The sequence below is a fragment of the Strigops habroptila genome, chromosome 2 (genome assembly GCF_004027225.2).
Source record: "Strigops habroptila isolate Jane chromosome 2, bStrHab1.2.pri, whole genome shotgun sequence".
NCBI lineage: Eukaryota > Metazoa > Chordata > Aves > Psittaciformes > Psittacidae > Strigops > Strigops habroptila.
The window spans coordinates 112066450-112089120 of record NC_044278.2 but is presented as its reverse complement, the minus strand read 5'-3'; the positions used below and the strand labels follow the sequence as shown (position 1 = coordinate 112089120).

General features: G+C 43.1%; 1 protein-coding gene across 2 annotated transcripts in view; it reads right to left on the bottom strand.

Moving 5' to 3' along the window:
* Window positions 1-4027: 4027 nt before the first annotated feature.
* The window catches only part of SESN3 (sestrin 3), a 43871-nt gene continuing 25227 nt past the window's right edge, over window positions 4028-22671 (bottom strand). Inside the window, exons 3-10 of one of the 2 annotated variants that reach the window (XM_030476959.1) lie at window positions 21289-21486; window positions 20368-20550; window positions 19752-19988; window positions 18252-18399; window positions 15898-16013; window positions 13317-13507; window positions 12758-12902; window positions 4028-11938 (exon numbers count right to left, since the gene is read on the bottom strand). In XM_030476959.1, the coding sequence (XP_030332819.1) occupies window positions 11852-11938; window positions 12758-12902; window positions 13317-13507; window positions 15898-16013; window positions 18252-18399; window positions 19752-19988; window positions 20368-20550; window positions 21289-21486 (1305 nt within the window). In that variant the 3' untranslated portion in view covers window positions 4028-11851. Of the gene's footprint in view, window positions 11939-12757; window positions 12903-13316; window positions 13508-15897; window positions 16014-18251; window positions 18421-19751; window positions 19989-20367; window positions 20551-21288; window positions 21487-22671 lie in introns of both variants that reach the window. The other variant, XM_030476958.1, reaches the window with a different exon arrangement.

Below are 22671 nucleotides of genomic sequence, written 5' to 3'. Positions count from 1 at the left end.
CATGTTAGCGTGTGTCTCATTTTCTCCCATTTGTAAGGGTGAAAAATCCCTGTTTCTTTTCCAAAAATACTGAATCTGTGACCATTTTCCTGGGAGGCAGAAAGCCGTTTTGCACTGAGCCAGCAGCAAAGCTGTGGAAGCCACTAAGCTGAAGCAGTGGCTTCAAGTTTCTCCGCATTATCATCTTTATTAATAACTTGATGTTTTAAACCAATTTAACGTGGAGGAGAACGGACGTTTGGAGCAGATGTCACTGTGTGTTTACTGCTGTGATACTGAGGGTTCTGCCAAGCCTCCCAGTGTCTGCTGGTAGGAGATGGTTAAGGACCAAAGCCAGGCGCTGCAGCAGGCGCACAGGATGATGCTGGTGGGCAGGGGAGGAACAATGGGAGCTCATCACTGGTGGGATAACAGCAGCAGATGGATGGGATGTTTCAGACTAGATGTAAGGAAGAGTTTTTTTGCAGTGAGGGTGGTGAGACACTGGCACAGGTTGTCTGGAGGGGTGGTGGATGCCCCATCCCATGAAACATCCAAGGTCAGCCTGGACGGGGCTCTGAGCAATCACATGTAGTTGAAGATGTCCCTGCTTATTGCAGGGAATTGGGACTAGATGAGCTTCAAAGGTCCCTTCCAACCCAAACCAGTCTATGATTCTATGAAATCAAATGGCCTGTAGGCAAATGGTGAACAGCGATGGCTGAGAAGTGGTCTCTGCTTGATCCTGACACCAACAAGCTGCTGAGATGAGTGGAGCAGCTCCAGAGGGATGGTACAGTAGACTCAGGGGGACATTGCTATGTGGATTTATGCTCCCCAAATGTGGGCATGTGAAATCTCTTCTCTGCAGGCACTGGACTCCCTCCGTCCAGTATATCTCACGCAGCTTTCACTTGGGCACCTCAGCTGGATGCCCAAAGCCGGGGCCAATGAAGCTTAGTTGGGGTTGGTGGATGAGGGTGCTTGTCCCACCCATGCAGACCCATTGACGTGGCTCACCCTGGTGACTGTACAGGTGGGGTCTTTCCCACAGCCCCTCGGAAGGCTCTTGGACCACCAAGTCCATCCACGCGGGTAGGAATGATACCAGGGGCTGATGCAGAGAGATGCAAGTGAGGCTCATCATCCCACCAGGAGGAAGGGTGACAACTCCAGTGCTGGGCGGCACTAAGGACTAGGGAACAGGCGCTCAGGCTCCAGTGATGGAGGATGGTTTTGTCCATCCCTAGATGCTGTAAAGGCACAGATCATCCCCCTAGGCCCAGCCAGAGGGAGATTTAGGGGTCTGGTACCTGTCCTTTATGTCCATCCAGTCCCACTCTTTCTCCATCCCATTCCCAGCTGTGAGCAGATGCAGGTGCTCAGCACCAAGCACATTCCTGCTGGCACTGCTTGGACACAGCACTGAGGTTCTGGACCTCTGTGGTGGTGGGGATTTGCACCCAGGTCTACTAATAGAGCTGGTAATGATACCCCAGCTGAGCTGCTTCTCTTCCTGTTCTTTTTTTTTGCAAAATGGCATTTTTCTTACTTTGTTTTCCTGTTTCAGCAGGAAAAACAGAAAGGAAAACCCCCCTCGGGGTTGGCTTTAATCTGATACAAATGTTTTCAGCTGATCTTTCCCGTATCACTGCGCTGCACTGCAGAGGGGAGCTGGAGTTCAATGCTCTGTGCTGCACCCCAGCCGTGTTCGCCCTGATGTGCACAGTGGAGGTGGGTCAGGCTCCCCCAGGACATGGCTCCGGGTGGGTATCACCCTCTGGTGGAGTCTCTCCATCTCTTCATTGCTTGTCCAGGAAGCCAGGAGGGATTAGCAAGGTGATTTAGCAAGGCTGATTAAAGGTCTGTGTTCAGGCAGCATCACCTCCCAGCCCAGCTCTCCTCCTGGTGCCTTCAGTGCATCACGAGAGACACCAGCCCATGAGGACAACAGTTCCTCCAGGGGCCAGAACTAAACCCTCCTCTGTGGGGTCACACACTGCAGCAGCAAACTGCTGGGGAACTCATTCCTGAGCAAGTCAACACTGGATGCTGCAGGTCATGGCTGCTAAAACAATTAGATTTTGACTGAAATCTAGTTTTTTGGCACCATGTTATTCCCTGGACATGTTGGTAGTGTACCAGGAGCTACAGGCAGGAGGAGAAGAAGGGCTTCCCTTCTGCAAAAGCACTTTCCTGCAGGTCAGAAATGCTCAAGGTTTTCTTCAAGGGCCTGAAGAAAGCCCAAGGACAAAAAGCACAAGTGGAGGGTGCAGAGGGTGGGTTTTAATTTAGCAGGAAATACAAATCCATTGATTATCTTCTTATATCCATTGAAAAGCTTGCAAAAAATGGATGATATTTACATGAGCTCATTATCGTGACGTTACTTAGAACATCTATAGCCTGGATCTGTAGAGCCTCAGCTCTGCTGTCCATGTGTCCCACCAGATTCCTCCGTCTTGATCCAACTAAAAGCTATTGGGGGGAGTTTCGATGCTCCTGCCTGGTCTGTCGTCTGGGCTGATTTAGCATGTGGAGCTGAAACCAAGCCATGTGCTGGTGGGTGCACTTCAGCAGCCATTAATGCAGACACTGATAGAGAGGATCTGCTCATGGCCTTCTATGTGGTCCAGGGCTGGTCACTGTTTCTTCCCAGTGCCACGGCCTGAGGTGGTGCTGGGAAGAGGCCAAGGAGACTCCAGCTGAAATGCAGCCTTACAGGTGGGGGTTTGCTCGAGCCATGGCTGGGTACCCGGTCTGCTCTCGTGGTGGCACATCGCTGCTGCGGACACCCTGCTGCAGCTCCTGCACCCAGGAGGCCGGGGATGGCCACGCTCTCGTGGCCATGGAGCACACCAGGGGCAGCCCAGCCAGGTTTCCCCAAGGACACGCTGCAATGCCGGGCTGCCCACCCTCAACCTGGGCATGGCCTGTACCCAGATCCCAGGGGTATCCCATGGGGATCATCTATGGGGGGCAGAGGGTCCCGCGGCCACCCAGGTGGGCACATGAGCATCCCTGTGACATGGTCCCTGATCTGTCACTGCCCTTTGGGTTCTGTGTCCCTCTGGCCATGGGCTGGGTTTCCAGGCAAGCCAGGGGCAGATGGATGGCAGCAGAGGCAGAGAGGCCTGAAGATGATGGTCTGGAGAGTCCCCAACACACAGAGTGTGTTTGGCTTTGGCTTTCCTGGAGGGGGAACCATCTGGAGAGGGGAGATAGGGTGCAGGGCAAGCCCAGGGCCCCTGGGGAGCGGAGCTGCGCCCTAACTCTGCTGGGTGCCCCACTGAGCGCTCACACCATGCACTGGGGAAGGTGCAGGGACCAAAATCAGGGCTGGGCTCGCTTGCGGAGGCACCACATTTGGTGCTGGAGAGAGACTTTTTACAAGGGCATGTAGTGACAGGACAAGGGGAATGGCTTTAACCTGCCAGAGGGGAGATTGAGATGAGCTCTTAGGCAGAAGCTCTTCCCTGTGAGGGTGCTGAGGCGCTGGCACAGGGTGCCCAGAGAAGCTGTGGCTGCCCCATCCCTGGCAGTGCTCAAGGCCGGGTTGGACACAGGGGCTTGGAGCAACCTGCTCTAGTGGAAGGTGTCCCTGCCTGCGGCAGGGGTTGGAACTGGGTGAGCTTTAAGGTCCCTTCCAAAACAAACCAGTCTGGGATTCTATAATACACCCAAAACACCCCAGGTCTGAGGCTTGTGTAAACTACTTTTGTCTCTTTGGAGGGGAGATGAGCAGCTCTCCCAGGACAACCCCCTTGGTGGCCCCCCAGCACTACGCCACCTTCCCTGAGGTGGATTAAAACACAGCCCCTTAGGCAAGCGCGATCCATCTTCCAGGACCTATGCTCACATAGATTAAATAGAATTATTATCTATTATCTACCTGTGTATAGATCAAATTATATATTAAATTAGAAAGCAGGACAAGGGCATGGAGGGGAAGGACACTTCCAGGACTGGATCTCACCCCAAACCACAGGATGCTCTGGTTCAGAGACATGCTCCCCAGCACGTGGCAAATGATACCTCCAACAGGAGACATGTTTTATCCATTTTATTTAACCAATGAAATTCCTACTGATAACAATGAAAGTAATTTCAGCAAGTATAAATGCGATACAGTTTTAAACAAACCCCATTGTTCCGTACCTATAAATAGATTTTTCAAAACCTCATAAAAAGTGCAGATTTATGAATTGCTGTTAAAATGTTAATACATGATTCCTTTGTTTAAAAATGCATTTTTTTTTGTCTCTTAACTCACCAAAAAAAAAAAAAAAGAAGAAAAAATAAAAAAAAGAGTTCCTTCTGCATCTGTTCAGATAAATTCAAGTCGGGTAACTTAAAAACTAACACAAGTCACACACAAAGAGAAAATCCGTCTCACTAGGTCAGTCTGTCCTCTGAAAACAAAAAGAAATCCAACAAAGAAAACCCCAACCAGCAATAACAGAACAAGGAACTGGTAAAAGCTGCTGTGGAACCCCCCAGTGAGCTCCTAGCAGCTGCCCCACCTTGCAGCAAACCCCCTGTGGCAGCACAGGGGCTGCAGCGTGTCTCCGGAGCTCAGGGCAGGCAGGACGGGAGGCCCGCGGGATGCTGGAGGGACCGCGGTACCCATGGAGCCACCTCAGTTCCAGCTGCTGGGATGGAGCAGCAGGACCAGAGCTTTGTCCTTAATCCTCCATCCTGAAACACCTCTGGGGCCGCGGCAGGAGGAGGCAAGAAGCTGGGTACAACTTACCCCCTGTCAGAGGGGGGAGATGCAATGAAATGCCAACCCCTGGGCGCTGTCACCCCTCCGACCCACAGCCGCCCATGGGGAGCCACGCTGCTCCTTACCCCACCGTGCCGGGCTCTGCATACAGCAAATCGAGGGCTGATGTTTGCACTCGGAGGGGCTCGGTAGCTTTTTGGCTGCAGAAAGGCCATGCCCATGTTTTCGGTGCGGCGGCTGGTCCGTCCATCCCTCCCCATGCCAGCAAGGCTCATGTTCCCCCTATGCACTGGTGAGCAGACCATGGGGGGCAGCCAGCGGTGGGCTTATGGGCACAAGGGGTGAAACACCCCCAGACCTCAGCCTGCTCCACGTTTGGGTCCAAATGCATCCAATGGCCACGCAGCTGGGACCATGCTTTACGCAAAGAGGGGCTCAGCTCACCCAGGGTCTGCTGAAGCACCTCCCTGTATCTACAGTGGTATTTTATCTACAGCAGGGTCTGTTTAGCAAGAGCAGTTTAAAGTGGCTATGTTTATCAAGTTTGCTACTTTATGAATTAAAAAAAAAACCAACCCAACATCAACAAAACAAGAAATAAACCAAACCCCAACAACTATAAATACAAAAGACTCTCACACACCAGACACTTGCAGCCTGCGTGACTCATAAAACCGCATCAATATTCTGTTAAAAAGCTTATTCTACTTAAAACTATACATAGTACAAGAGACTTGAAAAGTGGCAGTCGTGTCCGGGCACGCTGCCTGCGCCAGGGTGGCCCACAGTCAGGTGCTTCCTAAAGAATCAAGGAGTTACAGTAACACGGCACAGGACTGCAAAGCCGATCACAGCTTCTGCTTACACTGCATACGAAGTACCAAGGGGAACACAAAAAAGAACTGGTGTTAATACTGATGGATTAAAGAGTAACTATAAAGATCAAAACAGACGTTCACAGCATGCTACATATATTGCTCACAAACTCTTTCTTTTTTTTTGTTGTTTTTCTCTAAAAAAGGAAAAAAAAAGGCTAATACAAAACAAGGAGTTGGCAGTCTGATTTTCAGTTAGGTTGGATATAGAAAGATAAAAGCATATACATTCATCGTGTGGCTTTCCAGCAAAAGGAGAAAAGGGTAAAACCGAGAGATTTCAAGTTTACAAAGTTCCTATTTCTGTTTAAGCTACAGTTTACATCCAGTTCCAGGTCACAGTCGTGAAAGGATTCCTGACTGCGTTGCCTTGTCGAGTCCAAGGGCTGTAGCCTAATTGGGATTGTTTTCCCCCTAAAAGCGGCCGTATCTCCTGCAGCCACCCGGCATGTGGCAGCTGGGGTGGAGGGAGGAGGTTTGGGTCTGGTGGCACGACATGAGCGTGAAATGGGCAATGAGAAAGAGTTCTGGACTGTGGGTGGTTGGACCTGCTGCTGTCGCTGTCCCCCGGGCTCCTAAGTTGGAGATACAACGCTTGGGATTCACCCATCTTGTCTGAAAACTCCCCTTCAAAGGGCTGGTGGGAGCAAGAAGATGTAGTTCAACAGCAGCACGTTTTTCTCAGGCAGAAGTGAAGGGTTCCCTTCCCCTGCTCCATCTGTGGAGCAAGGAAAGGGTCCCAGCTCTTGTCCTACAGAAGCCCTCTGGACACCTCAGAATGAGGCATCTCCCACCATCTCCGCTAGGCACAGACATGCACAAGAACCTCTCGGACACATCGGTCAGGTTTCTCCAACTGACCAACATGTCAACTCCTCCTGCACTGGTTGTGTCCCCTCACGAGCGCCTGTGGTCTGTACCTTCTCATGCTGACAGCATGGCTTGCTCCCCACTACCAGTGTATTAACTGGCATCTTCAATACCACCACTAACTACTGTTGGGAACAAAAGCAGAACTCAGGTTTCTATTTTCCACGAGCCCTGGTGATACTCAGTACCTGCAGGAACACCCAACCCTGCCTATGTCTCCAGCAGCCACTCCATGGAGTGCATTTGGATTTATCTCATAGGTAAGTGAAAAACCCAAATCCACGTGTTCCGGAGGCTGGCTGCAAGGCACCCGAGGAGCGGCCTGTCACAAGAAGACCTCAAATCCCCCATTAGATGTCCCTCAATGAAACCTGCCTGGCTGAACAGCTCAAGCATGGGGAGTCTTGCCAAAGAAAGCATTTCCTTACTGGATCCACTGGATTATCACTGTAACTCCAGAGATGGGACCTAACATGCTACTGGCAAATGCTACCTAGATGCTGTAAGCAAGTACTGACTGTCATCCTTCTGACCCAGAGTTAGAATTCTCCTGTCCAGAAATAACCTAATACAACAATTAAGTGCTGCTGAACATGAGAAAGTCCCTCTGAACTCAACAGCTAACGGTAATAGAGGAACCCAGCATTGTTTTACAAGGCTAAGGCTAGGAGGCTGTCCCTGCATGACTGCTAGGGGTTGTGAGTTGGGAAGATAGGAAGCACTTGATGCAGGGTGGCAGGTTGGAAAGTGACAATTTTTGCCCCTGGTGAGCAGCGGAAGCATTAAATGTCTGCAAGAGAGGCCTGATGTAAGTTGGGGGAGCAGCAGCATGACCACATGCCAGGAAATGGGCTCTAAGGGATGCATTAACACTGATCAACATGCTCCTAAAGTTTCCTCATGCTACTCTCGTGCTCTCTCCATCTCCCACACCTGTGATTTATGCAGTAAGTATGAAATGCTAAATTCAGTTTCATTTGGAGGTAAAAAATCTCATTTAAAATTCCCAAATGTGGAAAAGCTGGTGGGTGCATCTCTTCAGACAAACATAGTGCTGGGGAGAATAAATCTGGAGTTCATATAGCGAAAATTGACATTTCTGTCCAGCTCTTGGCATGATTGCTTATGGCAAACCAACTCTTACAGCTTTATATTCAGATTGGCTCCAGGAAGGTTCATTTACAATGAATCCACTCCTTTCTCCCTCTATTTTGTGCAACATCACCCCTTATTTATGGGAGAAGGATCCAAACTTCTACGGAAATTAACTGAACACTTGAAATCAAGATTTGGAGTATTTCTTTTTGGCCAAAACTTTTAGTCTGGGCACAAGCTACCAAGTATCCACTTGCTACCACCAATTAACTCTGCTAAATCCAATCCAGCTCTTCTAAAAGGGAGTCCAAACTCTGGAACATGAGCCTGAAATGCATGCCTATGTTCATGGAAACACACATGCATGAGAAACATCGAGAACCTGTTCTGCAAGAGCAGCAGCTTACAGTTTAACTGCTTTGGGAAAGATTTCTCTAAGCCTATATTAAGTCCCCCAAACAACCCATTTCATTAACAATCGCTGTGAATTACATGGGTCTGCTACACATTATCCCTTTAATCTCTATGGAAACTGATTTTATTCTGTTGAATTTTGGTGACTAAGTATCATTAAAAGCCTGACTCAAAAATGCAAGTGGGCACCTTGCAGGATTTTGCTAAGTGCTTAAATTCCTATTGAAATTTAGGCAACTCTTGCTTTTTCCAAATCCCATGAAAACCACCTACAGCATCACTATGAACAAATGAGGAATCTGAAGCTTTGACCTTCTGCACTCAAGTAACAGAGAAGCAAAATGCTTTCCTTTTTGTTCTGTTCTGATCTGTTCTAAATTTATAGAGACCTAGATTTAGAATTGTTTGCAATCACTGATTTTCCTGTCCTTAAAGTTTAATACATAGGAAGAGCTGATAGGGGCAATTCTTTAACTCCTAAAGCTGAACGTACATCCTTTTCATTTTAATGAAGGCTTTAGGACAAAGAATGTGTATTTCAGTTCAGTCTTGATGAAAATAAATCCATCTACAGCTCAAAATTCTCTAAAGCCACAACACTGGCTTTAGAAGCTATCTGCACAAACTGTACCCTAGTTTAAAATGGTTTCTGTTCCTGTCTGATGCCACTCTTGTGATGTTCAGCTGCAGGTGGAGTGTTCTGGGAAATGCAAATGCTTTCTCCAATGGGCATCTTTTCCACTTCTCTTCATTAGCAAAAAAACGGAGCAATTTCAGCCAGAATGTACTCTGTCCCAACACACAGTTTGAAGCGATTCTGCAATGATAAGAAGCTGTCCATGCTCAAAAGCTCTGTTCCCTACTTAAGAGCATTCCCTGTGCGGGTTGGTTAATTTGTGCCTACCAAGCTTTCTCTGCTGTAGACAGGAGACTGTACACTTTGTTTTTATGTTGGTCACAGTGGGGATTTCGTGGGCTAACATTAACGCTGGTAAATACCAATTCCAATAAAGGAACAGGGAGGGAGAGTATCTACACTTACAACGATTACGGTACTCGTAAGGATAATATTAATAAACAAAGTGTAAAGATTCACATTCACGAGTGCTTTCAAAATGCAAAAACATCCAAGAACACTTGCACATTAAAATTTGGCACAGTGTGAGCCTAAAGCGTGCGTAAAGTGTATGGTAGAGTTGTCTGACTTTAAACACCTATTCTGAAACAAACACCTATTCAAAACGATAAATTTGAGTATAAAAACTAGGCTATAAATTGTTACACTGTAAATGCAATACTTGGGGGGAAAAAAAAAAAGCCACATGGAAAACATTTCCAGAAGTTTCAAGTTTGCATTTAGTATTAAAAAAAAGGAGAGAGAAATAGCAAACTAGTTGTACAATGACATTTCCTACAGTGGAATGTCTTGCAGGCCATATGTGACTTGATATGGCACCTTAAAAGAAAAAAGAAGAAATCACTGGTTTACTACAAATTTTATGAAGCAATCCATTTATGGCTGCTGTATTTCAAATCTGCTCATGTACTTTGCTCAGAAGGCATTTGAGCTGGCAAGTATATATCATAAGGAAAGAAGTAAAGGCACTCATGTTTCCAAATGTAAAACTCAACCTACTCTAAGAGTCTTCGCTTTTCTGAAGGGAAACTAAGCCATCATATTAGTTAACCAAATCTAGTTTCACCTCCTTTCCAGAGCTCAACTGTGCTTCTTGAGAACTACTTGACTTCTCAAAGCAAAGGAATTGAAAGTAGTACTGTACAGTTCCCATCACTTGAGAAAAACTAAAAGTATTGCATGAAAACTACTCTCAGCAGAACTGTTTTATGCACAAAAGCCATTAGGTTTGGCCACTACAGTCACAAGAGGGAGCAAAAAGGATCATAACAACTTAGGAAGTTAATCTAAGTTCATACATAGGAGCATCTCAATACTTCTGAGAAATCTTTGCAGTTAGCTATACAAGATAAATAAATGTGATGTTTTACCCAATGCTCTCTCTCATGCTCTCTATTGGGTAGTTTTCTAAATAGCCAACGTTACATTAAAAAAAACCATAATTACTGATTTCTTCCTCAAAAGGTTTTCACATGCAGAGTCTGCAGTCTGAAAGTGCAGAAAAGTGTACAATCATTTAGCTTTCCAATCTAGAACAGACAGATAAAGCGAAAAAACCAACATGTGGAGTCACAGCAAGGTTCAGGAAAAGGGAAGAAAAGAGAAAACTGACTTAAGGAGCGTTCTGGTCCATGATTTTGTCAATGAAAAGTGTTAGAATACGACTGATAGTAGTTTTTTAACTATTCTGCAATCACCAATGAGAAAAAAAATAATCCTGTATTAACTTCTACAATCCAATGGCACATTAAAAATAAACCTATCCAGTTAGTTTTGAATGTATGCAACAGAAATAAAGGTCACCCTCCTCAAAGAAGTATGAAAAGCCCCAACCAACAGACGGAAGCTGAAGCGGTGACAACTTGCATCCTACTGGGTAAGTTTAAGCATCTCTTTAGGCACTTCACTGGTTCATTAAATGCAATACAAAATAAAGCTATAAATATCAACATTTTGTGCTCTTAGAAATTAGTTGAAAGCAACAGAAAACAGCACAAAAGTGTGACATTTTTGGCAGCTTATTTCTTCCCTTCCCCAATATTACTGGTTGTCCAAGAATGCTTTGTTTTGGGGATGCTTTGGCATCTCAGTATCAGGTTGTCTTAAGCCGTAAAAGCTAAAACAAAACTGCTAGGCCTTAGACAATAAAGAAATTTGGTTTTAAAATTTCTTTATGGCTATATAAGAAGGACACTTTAGCAGTGGCATGATAGGGAAAAAAGCTTGCTTTCTTTTTAAATATTGCACTTTTCTTTTGTTCACTCACACTAATGCATAGAAACTTCTTTAAGTATTAAAATTTCATGCTATGAAAAAGTTATGGGAAATAAATTTCTACACATCCAATATGAAAGAACAGATAATGCTAGCCTGCCTTTACTTTCCTTAGTTAGAACATTGAGAAAGAAGAGAGTGCAAAAAAACCCACAACCCTATTTTTGGTCAGCCTGTGTATTAACTTTATAGGTGCCAACTAAACCAATGGCAACATGTGATGAACATGGATATTGTAAGGACAACTGAGGGTGACTGTCAGTAAAACAAGATTATGCATGATTGAAACGCAGTAAGTGTGGCTGAAATGGGAAATCGTGAGGCCTCTTCTCTTGGGAAGGGGCACGACAAAGCAGATGAATTTCGCACTTCAGTAGCATGCTGTAGGATTTATCATGATTAATTTCACATTACAGTGTGCTCAATGTTCACATCCACATCTCACATCACCTTCAATTGCTGTAGTAAGACAGTGACTGGCAAGCCATCTCCAGGAGACACAGAAGAATCCAGTGGGCAATTCAATGCAACGCAGCCCGCGCGTCTCTGTCACGAGTCACGACGTGGTGGTGTGTTCTCAGGACAGGCTGAACCCATCTCCTGCTGGACTCCACTAATCTGAAAAATGATTGCTTGGAAAAAGAAGTCTCTAAGCACTTCACTCCGGTGCTTAAAGAACAAAGCGCTAGGATTGGATATAACAAAACCAGTTTCAGGATCCTGACCACTGCGCAGAAATCCAGCCAGAAACAATGCAGAGTAGTGCTCCTCAGTGTTACTTTTGTTATCATTAGTAATGTTAAGCATCAAGAAAATAAAACACGTCATTGCACATTACAGCCGCCAAGAAGCACGGCTAAACTTTGACACTAGAGAATTGAATAACCTGATGCTACATCACAAACAGCTTCTGGTGTGTATCTATTTCAAAAGGTCTTTACATACTCAGTAAAACTCCTTTACTCCTGCCCAGCGGATGCTTCAGGTTAAGTGACGAGTTATGGCACGAAGGGCATACAGAAGTTCCGCTTGCATACGAGCTTCCATTAGAAGTAGATTGACATGAACCTGTTAGAAATTAAATCAGCCATTTAGTTCACCTCTGAATGCAAAATCATTTATTCATTTAGGTTAAAATTTATAGGCTTTAGTAAAGTATCACTGCAAGAACTACATCCTTTCTCCCTGCACCCTGCTGTAGGACTGCAGTTCCTCTTCAAACAGCAGGGTTGTATGCCAATACCAGACCACAACACAGGACTGCAAGGAACTAGCCTCAACTGCTGCTTTGAGCAATCTTCCATCTCAGAAGTCCCAGTAAAACCATTTTTGTATCCTAATGGCATTAGTTTTCTATGAGTTACATTTTGTTTTCATTACTACCACCTGTGACCGCTATATAGGAGCACAGACTAAGGAATGGTTTACATGCCAGATAGGTTAATCAGGCACACAGGCACTGACTCTCATCAGGAAGCATTTAACTTGGGTATGTGAAGGCACATTGACATTTTTATTGATGAAACACACCACGAAGATTAACTCACATATATGAGTTAAGGTCTTTTTTGATCCCCAAATCCCAAGTATTGGCACAGCTGACTGCTTCTACATGCCGAAGTTTATCTACTTTTCTTTCACAGTTGTCAGTTCAATTTTATGGAGAGATCACTCAAAATAATAGCAAAAGAAGAACTGGCATTTCCAGTACACTAAGAAGTATTTTTGTAAAATTGATCCTTAACGCTCAATGAACTCATCTCATTTGTTTTTCTCTGGGTAAAACTGGTTTGTTTGACAGATACTGTATGTTTAGGTGTCACCATACTTTAATTTTTAAACAGCATGGGGGTTTCCATGAAGCCAGTTTGGCTTTGAAATCCGTACCTTCTCCGAGTGCTTGAACTGACGCCAGTAACTATCGTACATGCGCTTGGTAGTTCTCTCTGGGTAGCAGGTCACTGTCTTTATGTAAACCTTCAGGCTGCGTTCAAGTAACTGATTAACTTCTCCATAATCATAGTCATCATACCTAAAACACAGGCAAGCATTCTGTTGGATATAAGTTTTTAAAAGCATGGTCTTTTGCAGCATCTTGTTCTTATGTTTGGGAATTGGAGCGTTTATTATACACACTACAAAACCCTCTGCTAACAGAGGATCTAAAAGGCTTAGTACTAGGATGCTGTCTTTCCTGAACGAAGGATATATGCTGGCTTCAGAAAGGTATGTCTGTAATAATTTCCATCCAGATTCATAATCATTTTCTCCACTGGAAGCAAAAGTTATACTGATATGCCAGCAAAACCACTCTTTCTTCCAGACTGAGGTATCATCTCCACTTTAACACCTGGAGTCTAAAATCATGCTTTTCACATGATTCAGTTTTCATTCTGTTTACACAGTTTAAAATGCACTCCTAAAGCCACGGGATTTTTGTCCATACCTGATTCCATACATACAGTGGACATAGTTAAATAAAGCTCTTCGTAGCGTAGTTGTATCAACATCTTCATGTGTTGCCATAGTGTTATACGTGAGGTTATATACCATCCGAAACTTCTCATCGAGGAGATGCCCAATATCAGAATAAAGCCTGTTTACAAGGGAAAAGCCATGATTTTCCCAAGTATAGTCCTGCAGGAAGAGAAGGAAATATATAAATGTACAAATGAAGTCGCTATCTGATCCTTTCTATAGCTCAACAGTTTTGTTGGCTTCTAGTTATAACTTTATTCGCTTCAGAAGATTTGCATTTTGATCCCTTCATCCATATAACCTGCTCCATTCCCCCAGGTTTCCAGGCAGCGAATATCGTATCGCAACACCCCACCTCCAGCTGGATATCATGAGCCTACAGAAGAAAAAACCCAAGCTGTGCCACTCAACGAGTGTCATTCTGTGTTGGAGGGCGTGTAAGTTTAAAACCTTGTTCCTCTCGGAGGCTTTGATGGATAGCTCTGAGCAGAGATGGAGTATTTTCGTCCAGCCAGGATGTACTATCTTTGGTAAAGTGCTAAACCGTCCTTGAGCAAACTAATAAAATCCATGCCTCTTTGGTCTTAGACAAGCACCCAGATAGCAAGGATAAAAGCTTGCCTGCTCTTATCAGGAATGGGAAATCTTTGCAGACTGGTGGCCCAGCATCAGCAGGGAGAATGACCCTGTTTCAGAGCAGTGTGCAACCACTCTCCATGCTGCGGTTACACAGAACATGTTAGTTTGCCCACATCCTTGGCAAGTGTTCCATCATTCAATAACTGATGCTATCTTTACAATCGAGGGCATCATCTCCACATCCTTCCTGTGTCTGACTGATTTCAAATGTTATTGCTGGGCAAGGCTCCTCACCCAGGTGCTTTATAGAGACTGGCCCGTAATGAGGATAGTGGGGAGGAGTACGCAGGACAGTATTCAACTGCCTAACAGAGGCATTCAATAATGTCTGAAAGATGTCACATCATATTTGGCCTCCAGCTGCCAGTTCAGAAAACTGTAAGGCTTGTTAGATATATGTGGTACCTACCAGCCTTGTAAAGGTGTCCAGGACACCTAGGGCACCACAAAAGCCTCTGAAAGCCAGAAGCCCCAGGAGGAGGAAAGTGCTATTTACTAACAGCAGTTGATCCATACTAACAATGAAAAAGGGAGAAAACCCCCATTTTAAAGACATTCTGCTGTGTATGGAATACCTCTTTCTATTACTAAATTTAAACCCACAGAGATAAAGGCAGTCTTGTTTTATCAGAATAAGGATTAGATTTATTGCAGGGTTTGGGGATGCTATTGGAATTTGAACAGCATTAATAGCAGAGCTTTTGGGAGGCTGTGGGTATATACATCTAACTGCTTAAGAGTAGGACTTACTAATAAAGTTAAATTATCAAGGTGACTCCTTTGAATGTAGGCTAGAAGCTGTCCTGTTTATTTAAGAGCAGAGATGTTTTAGTTCCAATTTCAACTTCTGTAAAGCTTTTTTCCATGGAAGCCTGATGCCCCTAAAGTAGTTAAGCAGAATGTTTGATTTACAGGCACTCACTCTGCCTTATTCTTTTTGGCAGTATCTATCTACTTCAGGCTCATATAAAGACCAGAGAATAAATTACCCAGGTCAAGAGAGACTGCTATATAGCTAAATACATTTCCTGAGACTGATCATGGATTCTTCATTTTACGGTCTTAGATACATCTTCTGACCATGGAGTTTTCCTGCACCCGCTGTGTTTTTAATTGAAATTCTCTGATTTGCTTTAAGATTTCTTCCATTGCTTACAATTTATTACTAGACTGCTGATTAATCTATAAGCTGGAACAGAAGCACCCAGAAAGTCCCTCCTGTTATATATATTATGAAGTTTATGAGTCTGGTCATGGAAAAAGATGCCAATATGTAAGAAAAAGGACAGGTAAAATGAATATTTTTTTCTTTCAACAGCACTAAAAAAATATATTCAAATATAGCCACAAACTTCAGTAATTGTATTTAGGAACTCCTTTTCTTTCCTGACATTTAAAGTCCAGTGAGTTGGGGCATATATGAGAATGATACTCACCAAACTGCTCTCATATATACATCTAGGTATTGACAACCACTGGACAGAGAACACTTGATGAAATGACAGGAATTAAGAGTTCTTCCAGCGGATTTTTTCCTACAACATCTGAAGGGACACGAAAGAAATTCTTTCTTTTCTACCTTTCACTTTTATGCCAGATTTAGTGATATGCTTTACTTTTCACTAAAGTGATATACTTTACTTTATCACTAAAGTGATAAACTTTACTTTAGTTTTCAAACATTAATTCTGGTAATAATTGGAGTAAGACTGAAAGCTCAATATTCCCTTGTCTGAATAGTAAAATACTCATCTCAGGTATCTTTATGGAAGCTTGCAAGTTGTTTAATGGACCAGAACAAGAAAAGGAGCATGCAATAAACATGCCCCACTAGAGCCACTTTATGCTACTTGCCCTGTCATGAGATATACAAACATTGTTTCGGTGAATGTACTGTAAAGATATAGTACCTGAGCTCTGAATGTTGGCAGATGGTCTTCTCCTCGCCTTGCAAAGTCTTTGTACCCAAATCCAGGATCTTCAATATAGCGGGAGACATCTGTAGAAACTATTTCATCATCAAATGCTGTGAATAAAACAGCAAAATGCTTTGCTTTAGGCTAGCACAAGAGTTAGTGCTGACTTCCAACTATCACCCTACCACAGGGCTAGAGAACAGTTTTAGAAGTTGTGCAAAGGAAGAAGAGTGGTACGAAGGAAAGAAACATTTCAATCCAAATCTGCTTGTATGGGATCCATCCCTTTCATTGAGCCAACTAAATGTCAGCCTACACCAGATGTCTAATGTACTTCTAAAAAAGGGGAAGAGAGGGCTAAATTCTGTCTGGAGGTGTGCTTTTCTCTGTTAGCTTTTGAGGGAAGCTAGGTATCTTAAGTCGGGAAGATGAATCCCGTTAGTAAAGTTACTATGCTGGACAAGAAACAGAAAAATGTACCCTTCACAACAGGATTGCTATGCTGAGCAGGTATGGTGTCAGGAATTGCACCAGCTCTGTTCTATAACCTGGAGTATGAGCAACCAGCAAGCAATGCAACACTCCACTTGTAAATATCAGTTGAAGATTATATGAAAGCAAAGAGCTCTACAGTACATCAGGCTGAAATTCTGCCAGAAGCTTTAGTAACCAAGCATCTTCAAAGAGCTCCAAACCATGTCACTAAGCAAGCGCAGGTTCTCTATCAGGAATCAATCTTTCCCTCCCAAATAAACAGGTGGCTTGATTGTGTAACCACCTCTGCAGAAGTTGACTACTGCATAGCTGACTGCATTTGACCCTGATGTTAAAATCCTGGCTTGCTTCCACATGCATTGACAGAACAGTTGCCATATGTCCACTGTTAGCACCTTGAAAAGTCAGTTAATCTAAGAATTGCAGAAGTGCTTTATCTCCTCTTTGCCTCATTAAACAATCAAAACATAACTGTGTAGGAGGAAGCTTGCACAACATCTGCTACAGCAAATCCTGCTACAGCAAATCCTCAGTGAAGAATAAAAACGCTGCACACAAACGCTCCCCTCCCCTGACAAGGACTGACACCCATGAAAGGGTAAAGGCCCAACACATAGAGACTCCTCAACTCAAACCAGCAAAAGGCAAAGAGAAAAGTCAACAAAACTATCAGCAACCCCATCAAAAAGCTTCTTCTGTCCCAAACTCCTCTTCTGTATACACTTGAAGTTGCAGAGACTCATGGAAGTCCTGATTTGATGATGAAACTGCAGTGGATGTCTGTTTATCTGTTGGTACTGTCTATCCAAAGGAAAACAGAGCAACGGACAATGTCCATTTCTTAAAATCCAGCCATGATATTGCTGGATGTATCTTCTTTCAGAGATTTTGAGAGCCACAAAACAATCTCTGTGCCAATCCACAATATAGTCTTTCTCCCTTTTGGGATCAGTGCACAAAACCAAATACATTCGAACACATTTGGTCTGAAGCTATCAAGATTTAATACACACAGTGTCAGTGTCACAGTGTCAGTAAAATGTGAAGCATTTTATGGGTCACTTCTTAGAAAGACACAAGCTGTCATCTTCAAGTAGCCTATACTATGAGGAAATGGCTGGAGATTCTGATTGTCTTCTATATTCTTTCTTCAAACACTTTCTTTGGAAAAACAAACCCACCTTCCTGTCTACAGGAAGCAGATTTAATTGTAGGGTTTGTTAGAGATGAAGGCCTTCAGACCATATGAAGAATACTGGAAAAGAAGCTTTCAGCTCAGAAGTTTGAACATCATTCAAGAATGAAAAACATGACTAAGAATCTCTACCACAACACAGGCAGTGGAACATCCCAGCAGTATGATCACTCTGAACAGCAAGTCAGAAATGCCCTTTCCAGGTGGGCAGGAAATAGTAAAGGTGCTGAGTCTCCTCACAATCCATTTCCTGAACTAAATGTCGTATCTGACGGCTATGTATGAGTGTCATTGAAGTTCTAAGCACTGTAGAACCTAAACCTGTGAAATATTACTGAGTATCTACATGAATGAATTAATCTGAAGATACAGGGCATATAAAGAAAGGGAAAATTACACCCAACTTTTTAGAGAAGCCTGCAGGCTTTTTTTTGTTAATATACAAAAGCTAAATTTCAAGTAGCAAAAAGGGTGGTGTTATGTGCCAACCAAGAAATCTTAAGCAGATGAAGCAAGTGACAGGACCATCCTTACTACACTCCTACTAGACAAAGACAGAATGAAGACACGGACAGAAAAAGTTGTAGTCACTGAACTGGCTTCAAGTATTTAGCTCTTACAAAGCACAAACAAAACGGAACTGGAAAAGCACAAATACCTCCACTAATTACTAGCAGACTCTCCTTCTTCTCCTTTTCAAAGCGAGTTGCCATTTCTTCCTGAGAGGCTTCTTCATCCTCTTTATCTTCTTGTAGCCTCTTCATCCTTTCCATTAAGGCTTCCAGCTCACTTAAAGAATCTGCAATCTGCAAAAACACCATGACATTCTGCAAAATTAGAAGATAGACAACGTGTGTCATCTTCAGATTTCATGCTTGACAACAAACGTTCTCAAAAACAGATAGCGACAGCAAACACAAAAATTCAAGCCAGATGCATTTTGTCACAGACAGCACAGACAAACAGCTTCAAACAGCTTTCAGACAGTGAGAAGAAGGGAGCTCGGAAGGGTTAATCTAAGCTATCACAGTAATTTCCTGTGGTGGGATTAACAGTGGAAGAGGTGGTGTTTGAATGTGGAAACCACAGTTGCTTATAATACATATTCCACCACGTAGATGGTTTTGGGTTCTGTGATCTGCACTTATCATTCAGATTTTTCATAAGATAAATTGTTTGGGTTTTCTTTTCCATCTTTTCCTTTTGATTCTGTTTTTCTGCCCACAGCTATAATTGTTTTCTAGTAAGCTACTCACTGCTCAACAAGCAGCAGAGTCAGCAGCAGCCCCCTGTCCACCACAAATAGGGAGTAAGACACCCCTGTGATTTGAGTTAACATGTCTTAGCCCAGAAATGTAAGATACAGCAACTGAACTGAGTAACCACATGTGCACATTGTACTGCTAATTTTTTAAAACATATCTAGTGACTCTACTCCTAATTCTGATCTTCCATCAAAGGCAACGAGGCCAATTCCTCAGCCGGCATTAATTTGAGGACATGTCTTCAAAGCATTATAGAGCCACTTACTTTCAGAAAAAAAATCCCACATTTAAGTTAATTAGCTAGTAATCAAAGTTCTCTGTTGGTTGATTCAAGACTGGAACACCAGCATGAAGAATTAAGTCATTGTATTTCAGACATTTCCTCCCATAGAAGTGTTTCAGACTTGACCTGTTTCGTGATTGTAGGCCTTGAAGTAAAAAATTATCATCATTATTATTATCATAATTATTATTAAGATGATTATTATTATTATTTCTGTTGGGGCTTTTTTTCTTTTTCTTTTCCCCCCATTTCTTTTTTCATTCCACATGTTTGGAACGTGGACGACACAATGTTTCAGTCAGCAATGCACTATCTGAAGAAACTGGGTCTTTAAGCTTGCAGCTGAAAGGCAAGTTTTAGTCTTACCCAATGGGTTGTGAGATTAACTATGAAAATCCCCTTGCTCTAACTACCATCCACCGTTACAATGTGGTTTTCAATAGGTGACACGGAAAACTGCTGGAGCAAATGTAAGAGTTACCAGACTCAAGCATTCCAGTAAAGTAGACAAAAGCTTTCAAACTACCCGGAAATTTAAACAGGAAAGAATGGAAAAAAGTTTTCTAATGCAAAACAGAGGCAAGCAAAAGAATCTTCTTGCAACACTAACCCCAAAGTTGCTACTTGTGAGGGATGCATTTTCTATGTTGTTGTCATTGGCAAGATCACAGACACAGAAGTTGTTGACTGCTATAAGTCTGACTCCATTAGATGTATCCGGATCTCTCTCTGGATTAATGCCACTACCAAATACAAAACTTGCCAAGGCATGATAATGTGCCAACAGGACAACAGCATGCACCAGTTCAGGAAGAGACCAATTATTTTCCCCGGTCTTGACAAGTTTCTGAAATGAGAATAAAAAAAGTGTAAATATAAGATTTCTTCTGGACCTCAGATTTCCTAGAAAACACTTTTAAAAAGGGATCAATTCCTTTCTTCCAAGAATACCACATTCCTCTTGCACACAAACTCGCACTGGTTAAAAAGAGACACCTAATATATCACCTCTTTTCTTTTGGGGTTATTTTAGCCAATGCTATTCCTAAAAAGTAAACCCTGTTGGCTTTGTCACACAGGAGAATTTATAGGCTTATTCGATGCTCTAGTACTTCCCTGAATGTTTTAACCCAGGGTAAGGAAGCCTAACCAGACACTTGCACAGTTCTGAGCAGCTCTTATTACCAGACATTTACCGCTGTTACAGGGCAGGACTGAGCAGGTACCTGAATGTGCTCTTTTGTGATTAGCCAGGGCCGGTGCGCAAGGAGCTTGTTTATTTCGTTCAGATTTTTCAGTCTTTGGGGAATGTATTCCAAACCATTCAGCCACTCTGCAATCCCACCAGTCTTCAGAAACTCATCCACATGCATATTTATTAGGTAGGAACACTGATGTCTGGCAGCAGCCTGGAATAGTTAAACAGAGGGAAAAGTGAAGCACATTAGTGTGCAATCTGATTTTGCTGCATGTGGAAGACAAGCAAACTCCCAAACAATCTCATTCCAAAGGGCCATATTTGATATTGCATTTCTATACATATGGAGGATTCTCCAACAAAGATACATTTCATTACATTATTTTGAACTGCAGAATCAAATTTAGGTTGGAAGAGAACTCTAGAGGAGATCTGGTCCAAGCCCCTGCTCACAGCAGGGCTGATTTAGATCAAGTTGCTTGGAGCCTTGTCCAGACAACATCTCCATCCTCCGAGATCACACCACCTCTCTTGGCCCCCGCTGAAATGTCTCAACATCTTCATGGTAAAAATTGTTTTCCTAGCGTCCATCTGGAATTTGCTGTCACTTGAGACCACTGCATCTCCACCTACTGTTGTGTGCCGAGGGTTAAATATCCAGAAATAAGGTTACACAGTTTTAACTGCACTCTGTAAAACCTCACTCCAGTGGGCATGTGAGAAGTGTAGCACTGTGGGAAACAGGGAAGCATGTACATTGCCAATTCTCCCTTCTCACTGAAAACCTTCTGGCTAGGCATGCTTTATTCTGATGAAAATCAACTACAAAAATTCACCCCCTGTCAAAACGTCACACTAGTCTCTCCTTTCTAAAGTCTTCCTTTCTTCTTCTCTTTTAAATATGCAATTCAAGGTAATAGAAGAAAATACATAGCCAGTTGTTACATACCATTATAGCAATGTAGTGCCTATAGGGCAAAGGAAGGGGCCCATCCATGCGCAGCATGTAGAACTGGCTGCGGAGGAAAGACTCCAGGTACTGAGTATGGATGCTCATGACCTGTGTGATGTTGTCCAGGCGGCCAGACGTAGAGTATTCTTCCACAAGAAGATTAGTACGTTCATCCAAACCATTTGCTTGCATAACCTTGAAAATAAGATGGAAGAACTTAACAGAGAAAGAGATTTTCTCTAGCTTTACTCCTGCAGAGAAGCATATTGCGCTATGAAAGGTTTATTTGTGTACAAACTTAAAGGCAATGCTGGAGATCCAGATGTATGTTTGCAAATATACATGCTTGCATGCGTGCAAATACGCACACAGAGATGCTACTTGTATACTAAGAACTGAACAGCATTTTACACTGTACCTCTGTTATTTTAATATGTTTCTACAAAGCCCAAAAGACATTTTCTGTAGATCTTTCCAAACCAGCTAAACTTGCAGATGCTTAAGGTCAAATCTGTACAGAGAGCTGGACGTAAGGAAAAGCTAAATGGAAAGTCGAGTCTTTATGGAAGTCAGCCTGTATAGACACACACCACCGCAGCATTCAGCCCTAAAACCAATTTCAAAATTAATGGAGAGGAACTGGGCTATGTAACCAAATTACAGAAACAGCCCTGGCAATCTACCCCTTCTGCGCCTGTATAATTGAAGAGGAGATCAAATGCTAATTTGTCCATAACATTCAAGTATTATTTAGAATAGGAATTTAATGCTTTCTTTAAACAAAAGCTGTTCTTTAATTATTCCAACCAATCCAAACCTTGGGCACAAGATGAAATGAAACAGCAAAAGAGTAAGTAGCTCTTGCACTGCAAGCCCTGACACAGTATTAGCGCTATTACTCAGTGTTTATCACCAGGAACAGCCATTCTCAACATGTTCACCACCGAAGTTACAAGCACAAGAATAGAATACCCAGTATTTATTCTGAAACAGCACAGTATTAAACTAGCCAGCTTACTATTGCACACACCACGAGATGAGAAACCATTTTAGCTGGTTTCCTGCACATGAAGAAACAAAGTGCCTAAAGCCAAGAAGGCACAATACTTTTGCTGAAATATTCTATTTATAATATGTTTTCCTTCTTTATGATGGGCTGATGAATGGACCGTGTCTCAGATATTTTCCCATCAAATCTTATATAGAAGTTACATACAAAGAAACATGAGAAAAATGCCACCTTTTCATTTCTCACCACTGTACTTGCCTGGTTTAATTTGTGGGCCCAGAAAGAAAGGGAAGAAGTAGCTATGCACTTAGGCAGCTCCATCATTTAGCTCTTCACTATGGCAGCTTTTCTTTGTTCTGTATCCAAAATGA